This window comes from Corvus brachyrhynchos, unplaced genomic scaffold, assembly GCF_000691975.1.
Source record: "Corvus brachyrhynchos isolate BGI_N302 unplaced genomic scaffold, ASM69197v1 scaffold101, whole genome shotgun sequence".
Lineage (NCBI taxonomy): Eukaryota > Metazoa > Chordata > Aves > Passeriformes > Corvidae > Corvus > Corvus brachyrhynchos.
Genome location: NW_008237239.1, coordinates 21996683 through 22014509, shown reverse-complemented (window position 1 = coordinate 22014509; position 17827 = coordinate 21996683). Strand labels below are relative to the sequence as shown.

The following is a 17827-nucleotide window of genomic DNA, read 5'->3' as shown; positions in this document are numbered from 1 at the left end:
TTTGTGGATAATAATGAGCTGCCATGGGAAACAGCAGTTTCTTTTAAAGCAATCTTCTCTACAAAAGTCCCCTTGAATTTAATGAAGACTTAGAAAGTTGTTCCTGCAATTTTTACGCCGGCATATAGATATCCATAAAAGAGCCCTCCCGTAAATGGAACAGAAAGGAAACCATTCATTTTAGTGTCTGAGCATTTATGGATTGATTTTTACAGAATCCTATTAGTTTCACTGCCAGTAAATGGCATGAAGACTCTATTTCAAGCCAGACAATGTCAAAATATAGAGGTGGGCATTAAATATCATCCTACCTGTTGCTGTTCAGCTATGCTGCTTGTGTCTGAGCAGAATGTAGTGGCAGAGGCCAGGAATGGCAAGTTGATCTCTTCCAGCTCTTTGCTTAGTAAAATCATTAGGAGCCACAATAACGTAAGAGGCTGGCATTACACTGTTTCAACAGCCCATTAAATACATCTGATCATTTTTGTTCAATGCTTTCTTAAAAGCAAAGGAATGCTCTCCTGTAGCTGGTTCTTGGTGCCTGCTTTTGAGAAAAGAATGATTTATGAAGCTCCTCCTAAATAAACAAGTTAGATACAATGAAAACAAACCCCAACCCCATAAACCATGGACTACTACTGTCCCCATAATGCAGACAATTTCTAGAATTTTTTTCTCCTCCCCCTTGGTCAGGTAGAGGACAGAACATCCTCTACCTGCCCATTTTACACTCTTCCTTCATGTGGTGTTTGAGCTGCTGACAGCCAGATGGTTTCATAAACAGCCACCTCTCTTTGGGCCAAGGGTAGCTCATCTTCCAGTGTCATTACCCAGCTCTCAGGTTATTACCAGTGGAAACATGCTCTTAGTGTGATTTCCTTCCCCCCCCCCGCCTTTAAGCTCTCTGCTTTGTGCATCCCACTTGATTTTTGGCAGTGTGATGCTTTGATTTTTGTTGGTGGGTGGTTTTGCTCTTCGATTTCAATTCCAGCTGCATTTGGTTTGCAGAATGTGGGGACTTTGCAATTAAAACCAAAACCGAGCCGCACACATGGAAGCGAGGCAGGGAAAGCAAAAGGCTGACAGTTTGAGTGTGGCACAGCAAGTGGGGGACATTGCTTAGCCATGGGCTTGGCAGTCTCCTCCTTGGGGAAAGCAAATCTGTGAAGCCTTACTGGACTGTTTAGAAATGGCAAAGTAATGTAAAAATCATATGTGTCTATATCCATATGTATATTTTCCTATATATAGGTTTTCTGTAGCTGAGAGGGAAGGGGTTGTCGCCAAGATCAGTGGTATAGCCCCAGATGCCATGTGCTATTTAGGGATTTGATGCTGCTGGTTCTCAGCCATCTGATCACAGACACAAAAATGTGCTTCAGAGTTGTTTCTCCTGTTTTACCTCTGTGGGCTGACCAGGTCACCCCTGCGTTGATGCTGTTGTTGCAGTGGAGACTCGGAGGATGTCACTTCAGAAAGAGAAAAGGACCTTTTTGAGGGTCAGAAAAAAAAGAGAAGAATGTTAATAAAAGAGCCTGACCCTGAGCTTATCCTCTCCCTGGCTGTTAGGTTACTGCTCACACCCTTTGTCCACGGTATCTTGCAGGCTGTGGAAGTAGAGCGCTGTCAGGATGGACACTGGTGCCCCAAATCACTGCTGTTCTCCTGCCCATGGCCAGCACAGCCTTGCCACGAGTGTTTTCCTGCCTCAATGCTGGGGAATGGTTTCTAGGGTTGGAAGAGCACGTGGCTCTTTCCTCCCTGGGCAGCCTTGAGCTTCCCCGGCGGAGTGAGCACGGAGCTCTGCTGCTCTGCCTGGGGGCTGGGGAAACTCGTGGGGAGCCAGCTCAGCTCTGAGCTCCCAAAAACACCGCAGATGCTTTGAGCTTGCCCTTTTTGACGTGTGTAATTTCTGAGTGCAGCAGATGCTGGGAGAGGCGTTTGGTGCGGGTTTGTGCCAGGGCACCTTTAAATTGCAGGGCTGGGCTCCTGGCAATAATAGCATTTGGCTGTAACATCTGTAGCCTAAATTTCATCCTGTCCCAAAGCTTCTGAGACTAGCTAGAGCTGGATTATAACACCGCAGATGCTTTGAGCTTGCCCTTTTTGACGTGTGTAATTTCTGAGTGCAGCAGATGCTGGGAGAGGCGTTTGGTGCGGGTTTGTGCCAGGGCACCTTTAAATTGCAGGGCTGGGCTCCTGGCAATAATAGCATTTGGCTGTAACATCTGTAGCCTAAATTTCATCCTGTCCCAAAGCTTCTGAGACTAGCTGGAGCTGGATTATTTTATTTTATTTTATTTTATTTTATTTTATTTTATTTTATTTTATTTTATTTTTTAAGGCTTGAGTTGTACTGTACCCAAAGAGCTGCCACATACACCTGGAGCTCTGGGATAGCCCAGCATCTGGGCTAACAGCTTATAGCACATTCCCAGTGGGTTTACATCCCATTGAGAATTCCAGGGTCTCCGTGGGCCAAGCAGTCACTGTTCCACACTTTATTTGCCCCATCAGGACATGGGGAAGGGATGGGGAGGCCTGGGTGAGGCTGTGCTGTGCCCTGGGGGCACAGAGCAGCATACCCGGCACTCGCCTCACTGCTCTGTGCTTCCCAGTGGGAGGCCTGGGAGCACGGCAAAAGCTCATTTTGCTGCTTCCTTCACCCACTCTGATGGTGAAAAGCAGCTCCCAGTGTAAGGCTTTAATGAAAGTTACATTCAAAGCAGGGCTAAAATCCCGTTTCTTTTGCCCTTTAATTATTTAATTTATTTCTATATATAACGTGCTTGCTCTTCGTGAGTCAACTGAATTTTCATGTGGTGGTTTTTTTTTCAAATATTTATCTGTGTTGGCGGAGGGAACGTTTTAAAATGAGCCTCTCAGAACTTGCCCTAGATGCCCTAATGTTTCTCCTGGCTTCTTCTGCTACGGAGGGGTTACTTGCTCCACATTTCCCACATGTTTTCCCTGCTGCTTCCAGTACAGATAAAATATTAAATCAAAACACTAAGAAGAATTTTCATTTTATTCCTCGTCTTCACCGCTTGTGTCTCGGGAAGTAAAGGGCTGGTGGGCTTAGCCCGGTGCTGGCAGCTGAGCCCTGCTCTGTTAGTGCTGGCCGACCATTCCTGTTTGGCATCGCTGAAGCTGGGCAGCAGTGAGGGATAAGCCACAGCCAGCCTGCTGGAGCTCAGCTGTGACATGTGAAATAGCAGAGCCCCTGCCAAATGCCCTGTGGAGGGGAAAACCATCTTGTCCTGGTGTACCAGGATCCTGGTACCTTTTAGAAGCCTGGATTCATATTTCAGAATAATGAGGCCTTTGTTGCTTCTTGCTCCCTGCCGTCCTGGAGAGGTGGAACTGGTGCAGAGGGGGACACAAGGTGATGGCTTCTCTGCAAGAAGTAGCCTTGGGCAGCTTAGCCTGGGATGGAGGAAGGGGGTTGTACTGCAGATCTGGAAGATCATTAATGGCAGACAAACAGTGGGTAGGAAATAGTTCCTGTCTCTTCCTGGACAAAATCTGGGATTGTCGAAGAAGGCTGGCAGGGGCAGGTTCAGTGTGCTTGGATACAAGCTGCTTGTGGAGCCCCTCTGCAACAGCATCTTCTGGGTGCTGAAAGCCTGGCTGGGTTCAGCAATGACTGGACAGGATGCATGGGAAAAAGGTCTGGGCAGGTGTTAAATGAGATCTGCCTTTTCCCCTGCTCCTCTGAACGCTACATTCCTCAGCTCAGCAGTTTTAGAGCTGGGTGGTACAATCAAGTCCAGCTGACTGGGACAAGCCCCCTGCCAGTGCAGGGAGCTGGGCAGATGTTTCTGGTGCCTATCTAGGACAGGAAGGCAGCTGCATCCCTGCTGGGGCTGCTGTGCATCCTGCTCAGGAGCTTTAAGCAGTGCTTTCTGGGGCCAGAGCACAGCACAGACCATTAGTCTTGCTGAGTACAGCTATGATTGTGCTTAGTGCTGCCTTCCTATCTCTCCTGGCTGAACCGTAGAGCACTTTGCAATGATTAATTCAGCATGAGACTCTTAAGTGAGCATTATTGCCCCGTGTTAAAGCAGACATAAAGGTCGCTGGCAGATGAGGAGCAGAAACTCTCTGCCATACAGATGTTCATCAGCCTGGCTGGCTGTAGCCACCAGTATGTCCCACTGGCCTTCTTTTGTCACAGTGCTTTTTTTAGGTCAGTTTTCTTGCCCTTGAGATGTTGCTCCTTTTGCTGCAAAAAAAGGGGGATGCCTTCAGATGCTCAGCTGTACCCCATAGTTGGGGATTAAAACTCTCTTTCACTGCATAGATGAAAAGTCTTGGCTCGTTTAACGGGTTGTTTCTGGTCCACCTCTCCAGGCACCCGCGTTGATGTGGGCAGCAGCAGCATATGCTGCCGGCTGCGGAGGGACCAGTCCTGTCACCATCTCTGTGCAGGCTTGCTGGGGCAGTGGCAAGCATTGCTGCTGGGGCTCTGTGTCCCTGCCTTTCCAGGGACCTGCATGAGCCAGGGACAGATCATCCAGCTCAGAGCTGGGAGCCTGCGGTGCTGTGTCCGGGGCTCTTCACATCTCATGAGTTTTTTGTCCTTCAGGCTCTAGCAAAGGTATAAAGATTATGAAAGCTCTCAGCTGGAGCTTGTGCTCTGAAGGTGCCTTTACAGCAGTAAATCAAATATAAAAGCAGTCAGGTGGGTTTTTTTACAGCTGTCAGGACCAGTGCTGGTTGAGATGCCTCATACACAGCTTATAGGACCTCTACACTGGCTGCTGTATTTTTGGGAAAGATCCATGGAATAGCATGTCTGCTCCTTGGCACATCTTCTCTATCCACCTGGTTTCTGCTCTTCTCTGAGGTGGTGTGGCTTTTGCTTGCTCCAGTGTGCCTCTCAAAGCCTGAGTGTACCCCCAAGCACCTTCTCCCTTATGTTTGAAGATGCACTGTGACAGGTGCCAGGGGTTGGGAGAGCAAGGGGAGATAGAGGCATCCCTGTAGCTGGAAGGGAAGAGCTGCTGGAGAGTATAGGAGAGGATAAGGATGGAAAAAGATCTATGAGAAAAAACAAGCCAGTGAATGCCTAGCATTAAGGGAAGCAGCATCACCAATTTGGGGCTTGCTCGTGCTTTCAGGACCATCCAGACAACAGAAGGTTGTGTTTCATCTCTTGTTACACAGGCCTGGCAGGGGTGGTGTGAGCCACTTCCCTCCAGCGGCATGAGCCTCTTTTGCAGTTTCTACTCCCCTGCTTTCCACCAGGAAGCCCAGCTGGAGACATGGCTCCTCAGCAGGGAGAGTCCCTTCCCCTGTAGCTGTGGCCCATCAGGCACTGTATATCCAAACCTGTGGGCAGAGAAGCTGCATTAGCCTGGTCTCAGCCCTGTCCCTCCTTTCCTTGCCTGCCTGGCCAGAGTTTAACAGCATCTTGTTTCCCTCCGCTTGGAAAGACTGGCTCCTCATTTCCTTGCAGCTACTGCCAGCAGCAAACACGACCTCATTTGTATTATCCCATGTGTGATCCCACCTAATCCTTAATGCAGCTCTGCAGGCAAGGGAAGTGTGTTGCTGCTGGAGCAAGAGGGATCAAAGGCATGTGGGATGGGATGTGGACCACGTGGGCAATGGGGCTGCCTAAATGTGGGTCCAGCCTCTGCTCTCCACTCGTTGTGTCATGTGGGGACTTCCCCTCTCCTCCTATGGCTTTCTGAGGGCAGGGAACCTTGCCTTCAGCAGATACTGCACAGCTCCTGGTAGATCTGATATGTCCACCCCTCATGAGATGTTCTCCATGGAAGCAAGCATGGGGCTGTTCCAGTGCTGACTCTTTGGGTTCAGAGGTCCTGGAAGTGTTGTCTATCAACTTGTTTCTGGTAGTTGGGTGGACAAGCCATGTGTGGTGACACCGCTGTGCTGCCTAGGCCAGTAGTATCATTGTCCCTGAGTGTAGTAGGTGTTGTCTTGCCACCCAAACTGTGCTGCAAGAAGCTGTACTGTGCCCATGGCCACTGCCACTGTCCAAACCTGATGCTGCCAAAGCGTGAAGACCTAAGAGATTTCGGGCAGCTTGTTTCTGCCTGGATTTGAGCTTTGCTGCTGGCTTGTATTGTGATTGCTCTGCTTGCCCACATGCATCGTGCAACAAAATGTCATCTACAGGAGTGCCTTGGTGTCTGCATGGAAGGGGATGAGGTTTGGGGGTTTGAGACATTGAGATACGTGGCAGGGCTTGCTGCCTCCACAGTGTGTGGAATTGTGTAGCTGAGCTGGAGCATGCCATGAGCCACACTGCCTGGGTGGAGGAAGCCTCTTCCTGCCTCAGACAAGGGGGCTGGTCCAAGCCCTAGCAGGAGCTGCCCACCAAGACTTCCATACTGTGTTTTCATGACTGAGGGCTCCAGAAATGCTATTTTCCTTATTGCAGTGAAACATGTGTTTGTATGGGTGACAGAGAATCAGTGCCAAATGCAGATTTTATTTTTTTTACGATAATAACAACAAAGCTCAGTGCTGGTTGCTGGTTTCCATCCAGATCCCTACGCTCTTGGGGGATGTTTTGAGTTTGCTGCATCAGGAGACTTAACATGGGTTTGGTTTTTTATGATGTTTGTGCTGTGGCTCCTGTGCCCAGATGCTCTGCTCAGGGTTTTCCCATGCAAGCATCGGGGCTGTGCTGCTGGAAGATGGCCAGAGCCCAGGGATCTGCCTGTTTTCTGCCTGGCCAGGTCATACCAGCCATGTCCTGCTTCTGTTTTCCCCCATCCCCAGCCAAGCCTGCATCATCCCAAGGCACAGCGCTTGAGGCTTGTGCAGCACCTCTGCTCTTGGCTGGCTGGGACCCACAGTCCTTCCCCAACAGGCTTGATGATTTTCAAACTTGCCATACCTTGCTACAGTGCATTTCTCACTAGCCAGCACTGATTTTTTTATTTCTATTACTGAGCTGAGATAGGGGAAGGCTGGGCTGACACATATGCTCTAAATTATGCTGCCGTATCTCTGGTGCTGTCAGTCACGGTGTGCCCAGGCCCAGGATCGTGCAGCTGTTCTGGCAGCAGGCACCTAAGGATCAAAGGTTTAGATCCGTTCTTGCTGTCACAAATGTTTTATATCTGATTTCTCCTTGAGGGAAATTGGGGGGAGGATGGGCTGGTACATCTGAGGAGTATAGGCACCATGGAGCATCGTTTCTGTGACCTGAGCTTCATCTCCCTGCGCCTGTGTGTTGAAGACCAGCTCTGGGCTACAGAGACACCTGCCTCTGCAAAATGTGTGTGTGTGAGACGAGGACATGGGTCACCAGTGCTTTTTGATGGGGGGATGGTGTCTGAAAGGCAGGCACTGGCAGGCAGCTGAGCCCTGAGAGTTTGCTCCATAGGTTGGTAACCCACAGCCTGTGCTGCCTCTGCCAGCTGCAGAGAACCTGTCCCTGCATTCTGCATCCTCCTACATCATGTGAGCTAGGGCAGCTCGCGTTTCCTGGTGATGCTTTTAAATCTGTTGGAGAAGTCATACTCTGACCAGGAATTTCTCCACTGCTACCACGATAGCTGCTTAGTGTGGTTTGGGCTGGGCTGGGCTGCAGCACATCACTGCACAGTGGGCATATGGCAGGAAAGCTCTCTGTGAGGGCTCAAGGCATTTTGGTTAGTCTTCTTACTGCATTTCCTGTGCTCTTCCCACTCTGCTAGGGGTGTGAGAGGTGTGAAAATGGAAAAAAGCCCTTGTAGTGGAGCTGCTCAGCACAGGTGATGCTCCCGCCCAGCAGGAGCCTTGTGAGTTAATTGTAGGAGCAGGGAAGCTGAGGCATGGCTGGAGGGAGTCCAGGGCTTTTCCAGAACCAGAAATCAAAGTGCAGTAGTGGGGAGTTTGGTCTGACAGCATTTCTTGTCCTTGCTGAGCTCCTTCCTTGGAGCAGGTTGTGCCTTGGTGCTGTCTTGGTGCATCTGTGCTCCCCAAAGCAGTTAGCTGACAGAGGGAGGGGGAAAGGTGAGCTGGTGGCTTCTTGGAGGCAGCTAAAGCCATGCATGTAACTGTCCTGTGTGTTTGCAATTATTTTATTTTCCTTTCATACCTGTTTTTCTAATATATGTGGTTTTTTATAACCTTTCCTTCCCTTGGAGACACTTCACATTCATATGCTGCTGTTACCATCACCCCTCGTTGCTGCCTGGCTCAGAAGGGTGGCTGCTCAGGGAAGGATAGTAGCATTAGTTTCTAAAGCTGTGTAAAGATCCTCATGGAAGCAATTACCAGATGGATTACCCCTGGCTTTGCTGCTGTGAAAAGCCCATGTTGGGTCGAGGATGCTGACTATATTAACAGCACGATCCCTTCCTTCTTGGGAGGAGTGGTTTGGATTAACCTCCTGATTTTTGAAGGGCCGGGTTGAAAGCAGAATGTTCAGAGCAGGGATCTGGCTGTCTGGCTCCTTTATTCTTCTCTCCCTGTTCCCGTTTTCCTTTCCCCTGATGTGTCCTGTCCCATGCTGTCCTCTGGCACGTGGGATCCACAGCTCCATGGGGAAGGGAAGACCTTCCCCAGCCTCTGAGATGCTCAAGCTCTGTGGTTTGGTAGGAGTTTTGGCTGTTATGCAAGAGGAGCTCAGCTGGAGACTGAGTACAGCTATGGGCTCCTAAGTACTAAATCATCTGCTGCTCCTGTTTTTTTCCTGGGAAGGCTGGTTTGGCTTTCATGGCTGGGAAGCAGCTCATGTCTGTCCTGAAAGGCACAGAAGGAAAACAAAACACCGTCTGTCCATGTAGGAACTTGCTTTTGCCACTTTATTTACCCACCATGGCTCTGGGCTCTTCTCAATATATTCGACCTCTGATGATCCTGGGAATGTGCTGAACCTGGCTGGTGTGGGGGGGACACATGGGATGTTGCCTTGATTTCTTTCCCAATTAGTGCCCTTTGTAATTGCTGACTACCTTTGGGGAGCAGCTCTTGCACTCACCCACGCACTGGCCGTACAGCCAGCAGAGGATGGCACTGAGTGGTGGCAGTGGGCTGGGGAGGGGCTGCTTGTGGTGCACCAGTTAATGTGGCACCATGGCCCCAAAGATGCTCTTTGGCATCTCCTGGCACCCTGGTGAGCCTGGAGAGGGCTGCCAAGAAGATCCCTTCTGGCAGGGGGCAAATGCGCTTTTGGGAGGTAGCAGGTGGAGAATGATGGAGAGAGCCTGGTGGAGCTGTGGGTATCCCACTGCTGATGGCATAGGTGGGGGACTATTTCCATCAGCTCAGGGGAGCTGGCTTGGGAATTGGTGCTCAACTCACTGTGAGGCTGCTGCCAGTCCAGCAGTTTTCCACTTATTTTGGTTTTTTTAAACCTGAAATCTTAAAAAGTCTTAATGAAAGCAGAGACTCTTAAAACCTATCTGGTTTTGTTTGCCATCCAGATTTAGTATTTGTAAACCCATTAGAAGGGTTCACAGGTGCCAGTGGACTTGGATTGGCTTTGCTCATCCTTTCCTGGGGGCTGTGGGAAAACCCAGAAGACCATTTTTTGATAGAAACTTGAGGAGAGACTGATGCAGCCCAAGGACAAGCAGTTGAACTGAGAAGTCCTGCAGCATCCCAGGAGAGCTGCGGGCAGGGGGAGGAGGAAATGACCAAAAATCTTCTCCATCCTTCTGCTTGACTCCCAGCACAGACAGAGCTGGGTCTTCCCTTTTGTCCAGTCAGCAGCTTGGTTTGTGCTGACCTCCTAAATATTCAGCTCATTATACACTGTAACGTATAAATAAAACAGAAGCAGGCAGCAATATTCTCCAGGAGGATATAATCGGCTTCCTTTCCTTTTTAATTATACAGGATTTGTCTCCATGTGTCAGGCTATCCTATGGGCTAATTTATAATTTTAAAGAGTTAAGATCGGTGTTCTTTATGCAGTGAGACACGTACACACCTGATTTTGGGGGTCCAAGACGAAAGAGCATCTTTCTAGGTGGAAATGCAAGGAATTTTGTTGCTGGGTGTTGTTTCTAGAGGTCAGTGGCCTGGATCCTGCATTCCTTTCCATTGTCACAGAGAGACAGGAGGTTCTTCAATATGTTGGAGGCAGTGAGGGTCACCATGGGAATTCCTGGGATCTGTCTGGGGCGTGTGGTGCTGGCTGCTAGCATGCATTGCCTGTCCCTCTGCAGAGGCAGGGTGGTGGCCTGGGGCTGCAGCCAGTGGATAGGAGCATTGTCCACGCATGGAGCTCTGGCCTCAGCTGCCTGCAGGAGATGTGTATATATTTTAACCTGGCACCACTGCCAGTGCAGCAGTTGCTTGCTGATAAGTGTGGTGTGAACTCTGAGCTGACTTGTTTTTTTCCTAAGGGAAGCCCTTGAAAGAAAATTTGGCTTTTCATCAAAGCAATGAATCTGTCATCTTTCCCTCTGTGCAGCTCAGAGTCCCCTGCTTCTGATTTGCGAATAAACTCCCCATTTTGGTGGCTGCCCTGGCCATCCATTTTAAAACTCAAGCTTTGGTCCCCTTACTGGAAAAAGCATCAGTAATTCTCCAGTGGCTTTTCATGCTGTTATATTTGGCCGGAGACTTCAGCAGATTTAAACCTCTGGAGGGTGTTTCAGACCATGTATATTGTTTACCACAGATACAGACAAGAAGATACACAGACTGCTGGTTCTAGCTGTGATTGACTTAATGATGGCCCAGATTCCTTAGCCCTGGGTCAGCTGCTTGCACTGAATCCCTGGCCAACAACCTGAGCTGATGCCAGCTGAGTGTGGGGGTGATAAAAAGAAGATGCTGAAGAGCCTTCTCACAGGCCTTGAGGGGGATTTTTCCATCCAGGCTGAAGTTGCAGCTGTACTTTGTGAGGGTCAAGTCGTCTTCAAGTTCTTGAAGGTCACATCTTATTCCATGGCCCCTTTCCAGCCTGTCATTCCTATTGCCTGATGCAGTAGGTGCCGTGATTGCGTAAATGTGTGTGTGCACCACAGGAGAGATCCAGGCTCTGCCCACACAGGAGCAGATGTTACAGAGGTGGTGAGCAGCAAGGGCAGGAAAGGTGGGGACAGTGTGGGCTTGCCCTCAGGGCCAAGTGAGAAAGTGGGATACTGAAAGATCCTCAGGGACTCGTGCTCCCTGCTGAGGCAGCAGAGGAGGAGGTGATGCTCCATCCTTTGAAGATGGAGCAGGATGCCTGTGGATGTGCATGAGCGGGAAAGGGTCAGTGGCAACCAGAAGTTTAATGGTGGATGCTCAAAGCTTCTCCAGGGACCCCAGCTGCAGGGCAGCCTTTGCTGGAGAAGTGGTTTGCTTTAATTAAGTATCTGTATTAATATTTTATTTGATTTTTCTTTTGTTTTGTTCTTTCTTCCCCCAAAGTGGGGTCAGAATAGACTCAGATCTGAAGGTTTTCCTTAAGAGACAAAAAAAATCACCTCCAAGCAGGGGGAGGTGCTGGTCCTTCCTGGAGCAGGGTGGGATCCTGGATCTGCTGTGTGTCCCCATGGGGTCCCAGAGGAGCTGCCACCAAGGTGCTCATGAATGTTGTGCCCAGGTACCAGTGCAGGAGGAAGAGGAGTTTCACAGCCCTCAAATAAATGAACTGCAGCTAAAATCTCCATGGGTCAGAAAACTAATTAGGGCAGATCATGGCCGGGGCCCAGAGCTATCTCCATTCCCAGTGTGTTTGTGTCAGCACAAAGCAGGGGCACTGAGCCAGTGAAGCACTTAAGCAAGTACTTAACATCAGGTGTTTAAACAGGAGTTTCTCTTGGTTACTACAAATGCCTGGAGTTGCTTAAGTTTGTATTTAAGTGCTTGATTGGCTTAGGGACTGTGCAGTTTGGGGAAGGAGGGTAAGAAGAAGGACGTGATTTCCAGGGTCCATACCGGTTTGGTGCTGAGCAGTACCTGATGTACCTGGAGGATGTGATGCAGGATGAGTACAAAGCCTGTTTTCCAAAGACCCACAGTCTGGTTATGGCACTACTACATCCTCTTTGGATGGGGCAAAGACTATGGCCATGGTGCTGTGTCTGTCTCCCCCTTGTATCCTGGGGCTGAGGCCATTGGGATGCACAGCACTGCTTGCTCAGGGCTAAGCCAAGGCACTGGGCTCTGGGGTTGAGAAAACTACACCAAACTTGACTGAAGGATCTTGTACCTCGGTGCCCCATCTGGGTTATTCAAGGATGAGGACGAACGCGGTGTGATGCTGTCCCACTTCTTTTCCCTCTGGTGCTGCTGACCCTCTTAAGTGCATGTGCTGGCACCAGGGGATGAGGCAGGATGAGCCCTATCCTGTTTGAAGTATTATAATCCTTTCAGATGGCATTAGTGCCTGGGCCAGCAACAGCTCTATAATTGAACCTCCTGTTTGCAGGGGCCCTGCGTTTCAGTGAGACTTCTAAATCTCATTTGTATAATGCCTGGTTGCAATTCCTGCTCCCCAGTGCCCCCGAGCCTGCTGAGCACAAAGACGTCCTCGCTGGCAGAGGAGTGACAGAGCGTGACTGGGCAGCAGCGTGCTGCACAGTGTCTGAGTTTCCAGAGCTTTTACGTGTTTATTGCATCTTTTGATAGGCTGATGTAATTTTTTATTTCCCCTTCCCCTCCTGTTTTTTAATGCCTGAGTCCGAGAGAATGGGCTCAATGGCAACTGCTGGGATGGGATTATTTAGGGATGAGATTTTCCAAGGAAAGCTGGATGTGAGGGGAATCGAGGTAGAGGGTACATTTGGCTGCTGCCAGACTCCTTTGAGGTCATCATTGCACCTGCATCAGCAAAACCCCTTTTCTGGCCAAATGGGTTCCCTGGAAAACCCTGTCAGCTCTGCCAGCCCCCTGGGCTGGCTTGGGTTTGCTGCCACCTGAAATGATGCTCATGGCAGTGGTCTGATTCACTCCGGTCTGAAGGCAGAACACAGCAGCCCCAAAAGGAAAACGGCTTGTATTTTAGCAAAGGCTTAAATTCTCTATGCTAAAATAGTGCCACAAAACAAGAAAGTGAGTCAGAATCTGCCTTTGGCTTGCACTGCCCACTCCTTGTCTTGCTGGGCAGCTGGAGGCTGGCCCTGGGGACCGGTGTGACCTGTCCATCCCCAGTCACCACTGGCTCTTCTTGGGCCAGGCTTTTCACCTGACATGCCCTTTCACTGCTGCACTGCCTCTGGGTGGCCAAAGTGCTGCCACAGCACGTTCCCTGCCCAGTGTCCAGCCTGGCCTGGCCTCCCGTGGCGGGAGGGGTGCCGGGGGCTGCCTGCCGGAGCAGAGCATCCCGCGGGGATGCCCCAGGCCCCCCGCAGCAGCCGGCTGGGCTGTGTGTTCCTCCTTCCCGCTCCAGCGATCCCTGCTGTACTGTAATCACACAATTATTATGCCATTAAAATGTCATATCTGCAGAAATCCACATAAACAAGCCATTAGCAGTTGCCAGAAAATTGTAGTTTTACCGCTAATGACCCATTTTCCCCCCACAGCACCACTCCTTTTTTTCTTAAATATTATTTTTTCCCTTTGTTTTTTGGGGTGTTTTTTTTTGTTTTGTTTCTGAGCTGTGATTTAAGAGGCAGATGACGAATTACATCTTCGCACTGAGAGGCTTTTAATCTTTAATGTACAGTTACAGTGAAAAGCTGCCTCTGTGCTTGCTCTGGGCTGTGTGCCCTAAGCCAGCGAGGGTGATGGGTGGTTTTGGAGGAGGTGCCTTTAGTGGGTCATTTTTTGGGGGGTGCTTTACTGAAATGGCAGAGAAAGCTCTTGGTAAGCCCTACTCTTGGTTGGGCGCTGGTGTGAGGTGGAAGCTTCTCTCCACAAGGAGCTTTGTCCATGTCTTTTTGTGGGTTGACCTCTTGTTGACCACCCCTTGGGGACCCCCCAGTGTGGTGTTGGAAGAGGCAACACTTGTTTGCCAAGAGCAGGCAGCCACCCCTTGGATATATTTTTCTTCTCTTTCCTTCAGGCTCACTGAGTCTCTCAACTCTTAAGCATTGACTGTGTTTCCTATAATTAATACCAGTCATTAAACTTCAGTGTTGAAAGAGAAATTACCTAATTCCAAGAAAAAAAAAGAAAATTTATTACTAGTACGTGAGAGAAAAAGAATAGGAGACTTGGAGAGATGAGCCCTGTAGAGGATAAATAGAAAGGCAAGTGGAGTATTGACTTGATCCTTTTCTAGTGCAGGGTAATTTGGTCTCTAAAGTGAGTTAGATCATAATAAATTAAATTTAGATTTCTGCACATCAGTTATATAACTCCCAAAACAGAATTCTGGTGTGAGGGAGAGGTGATAATACATGGCAGAATTATTATAATAAAGACCTTATCTGGTAACCTGTAACCAATGTGCTGTCCCTGGGTGAGCAAAGGGGGTTTCTCCTAATGCTTTAACTCTCATTCCCTGTCTCGGATCAGGCACAGGTGAGAAACATATGAGTCCCTGTGCACAGGCTGGTGAGGTCTCCTGCCTCCTGCTGCTTGCACAGCTGGGAGCTTTTCATGCTTTCCTCTTCTGCTTTGTGCAGGTATGGTTTGCAGAGGTCAGTATGCACCTGTGTCTGAGCATCCTGCTCCAAATTCAGTTACCCTTGTAGGGAGGCTTGGGATGGAAAGAACACCCAGAAGATTTGGACAGGTGCTGTGGATCAAAAGCAAATGACTGACCCCCAGTATCTACTTCTGGCTGAGAAAGTCAACCCAATCCAAGTCTTGCTTTGTGGCCAGATAGGGATTAAAAGAACTCTTTAATCTCTGGCATCTAGTTACTCTTGATCTCAGGTGTGTATTTAATTACCCAGTATTTAATATCTGCCCTACTGATAGCTTTCCTCAGCCCAAAAAGGAGGGCCTGGGTGAATCAAGGTGGGCTGGTGTCTTTCAGGTGGAGATTGCACAGGAGTATTAATTAGTCATTGCAGAGTGAACCAGGAATGCAGCCCTGGGATGCAATGCTCATCCAGAGCAGGATGAGAAGTGAATACTATGGGATAAGGCACTGGTATTTGCCCATGTATCCATTTACTGCTGGGACCCCAGCCCTGGTAACAGGACATTAGTGGGGTTAGATGGATGCAGGGAAAATGCCATGCCAGACCCTGCCATGTCCCAAACCCCTGCTTCTGCTGCCTGGCCAGAGCCTTGCTGCCCTTGTAGCAGGTGCAGAAGCTCCAGTTTTCATGAGAGAATCCACCAGCCCTCCTACCTGAGCCATCAGATTCTTGCCCAGCTGCACCCTTCTAGCTGATGCAAGGCTATTGGGATTAACTGACATTAAAAAAACCAAAACAGCATCAATACACACACATGCACACACACAGCTTACAGCCTTAAGTGCTGTGTGGCCACTTTTGAAAGCCATTTCTCTTCTTATTAAGTTTGATAAAACCAACTTTTATTTTTCTTCACAGCATTAAAATTTAGGGACTGCAGCTCTGGCTGTTGTTTTAGCAGCGCCAGGCCTCCTGGGGTCATCGTGAAATCTTATAAGCATCAGGCTGTCGGTGGCTCCGCGATGCAATCGCCTCACTTTCCCCTGATCTTTTACTGCGGTGCTAAATCATGTTTTGCAAGATGCCTTAGCAAAAATCCAACATAAACAGCATTTATCACCCTGTGCACGTCAGCCCTCCCCAAAGTCTGCAGGCGGGCTGTGAGCGTCCTCCTCGTAAAACTCCTGCAGGGACCTTACTGGTTTCATAACTTTTTCCCAGCCTTGAATAACTTTCTTCCAGTCCTGAATAACTTCATCTCAGTGTGGCTGGTGACTTGGGGGTTTCTTCTGATCTTCTCACACTGGGGTAGGTGCTGGAGGAGGTCCTGAGAAGGCCATGGGGTCACACCAGGGGAGGATGAATATGACCCTGTGTCTGGAAACCCCTTCATCCCTGGAATTTGTTGGCTTTTTGGGAGTGCTCGTGTCACTGTAACCCAGAGCGATGTGGGGCATCCTGTGGCTGGAGGTGCCTGGCTTGCCCCTGTGGTGGTTCACTTGCAGGAGCCAGTGCTCCCTCCCCCCCTTCCTGTTACTACAGAAAATGCACTGCCAGATGTGAGTAAAATCAATTACGGGATAAAAATCGCCCTTTTCAAAAGCTTCATTTTGCGCTATTAGCAGGCAAAATCAGCTTTGAGATGGTATGAACTGAAGAGGGGGGAGAAAAAAGCAGAAGAAAAGATCAATTATTGGATAAGATCACAATTTTCTTTAGGGCTGAGATGTCTGTAAATGTTTGCATCTCTCAGTGTTACAGGTAGGCTGAGATCAAAGAGGTGGTGCTGCTGTAGCGATGAGATCTTATCGGCGCTGTTTTGTGCTGGCTGCCTCAGACACTGCCAAAGGATGCTTAAACCCCCGACAGCTTCTGCTGCTCGGGGTGCTTAAACCCCGACAGCACCGAGCCACCAAGAAATGCTTCAACCCCTGAAGATTGTTGGAGCTGCTGGGTAACCCCAAAATGCAGCTCCTTCTCTGGAGTTGGGGGACCACACAGGCACATGCTTCCCTTCTCTTCTCCCTGCGGTAGGGCTGAAGTCCTCAGTGGGAGAGGTGTGGTGGCAAAGATGGACTGAAATTGGGCTGGGAGCATGATGGCCCCCTTCTTCCAGAGCCCTGTTGCTGGAGCCAGCTGTGGTAATGTGGGACTGCTCCTATCTGATGGCCCTTTCCAGCCTGAAGGGTTACAGGGGCAGTGGGTCATGTGATGTAAAATACCTTTGATTTTTGGCTGGAGAGAAATTAAAACCCTTACAAAACGTTTGTGCTTTTTTATTTTCTTGAGACCGTGCTGCTTGAGAGGGGAATCCACCGGAGACCTGAATTCGGTTTCAAATTAGTCATTTTATTTCAAATTGGCAGGCTGTCTTTGACGTGGTGTTTCAGGACCTACGGACCAGATATAAACCCTGAAAGCCTTATGGGACTCCTTGTTAACCTGCTCTTGTGATGCTTGCCTGTGCTGCAGGGCTGACTGACCTCCGGCGGGGTTGGGAGGAGCTCTGGAGCTCTGGGGTCAGTCGTCCTCCGGTCTCTCCTGTCTCTAACGGGGCTGACTTTGTGCGCGCAGGAATCGGACGTGGACTGGGACGACCTTTGGGATCAGTTTGAAGAGCGGAGGTACCTGAGTGCCCGGAGGTGGAAGGGCGGCGAGGACCCGTACCGGCTCCATGCCTTTAACCAGCGGGAGAGCGAGAGGATCCCCAGTGACCGCGCTGTCCGCGACACCCGCCATCACAGGTTCTGCCTCCCCCTGGCTCCTCCTGATCTTCCTCACCAGACTTCATGGCATGGGGGCATAGTCCTGGTCCCCTTCAGGGCCGTGGTTTTGGGATGCCAGTGGGTGCTCTTGGGATTGGGTCTGCCTGGGTTGTGTTTCTGGGATCGAGTTGTTGCTTGATTTCTTGGCATGTCTGGAAGCCTTAAACCTATTAATTGAAATGGTATAAATTATTCCAGGATGGAAGAAAGGAAAAGTCTTTATTTTACCTTCAGAAAAGTAATGCTTGCAAGAGCAAGTCTCAGTATTGGGCTAAGTCTTCACTGTTGCTGGGAACTCTTGCTCTGCAGACGATGCAATGAGGTGGTGCAAGGGGGATAAAATAACTGGTGGGCATTGATTTTGCTCTGCAGAGAGAGAGGAGTGAGGAATAAGGGATAATTGCTGAGTGAGGAGGGAAAAAGAGTAAGAACTTGATGGATTACTAGCTGCTCCAGCACCACTGAGGTCAAAAATATCCTTTGGTGCCCAAAGGAGCTCTTGGGAGAGGCAGGGAGGATTGCAGCAACAGTTTCCTTGTAGATGAAGCTGCATTCCCTTGTCAGTGTGAGAAGGGTGTGGTGGGAGTTTTGGGGCACCCTTGCTTGCTGAGGTCTCAG

The 17827-nt window shown here is 49.5% G+C and overlaps 1 protein-coding gene across 1 annotated transcript in view; it reads left to right on the top strand.

The window, feature by feature from the left end:
- The window catches only part of GALNT14 (polypeptide N-acetylgalactosaminyltransferase 14), a 93588-nt gene that overhangs the window by 13947 nt on the left and 61814 nt on the right, over window positions 1-17827 (top strand). Inside the window, exon 3 of the mRNA XM_017729610.1 lies at window positions 17019-17188. Coding sequence (XP_017585099.1) covers window positions 17019-17188 — 170 coding nt within the window. The remainder of the gene's footprint in view (window positions 1-17018; window positions 17189-17827) is intronic.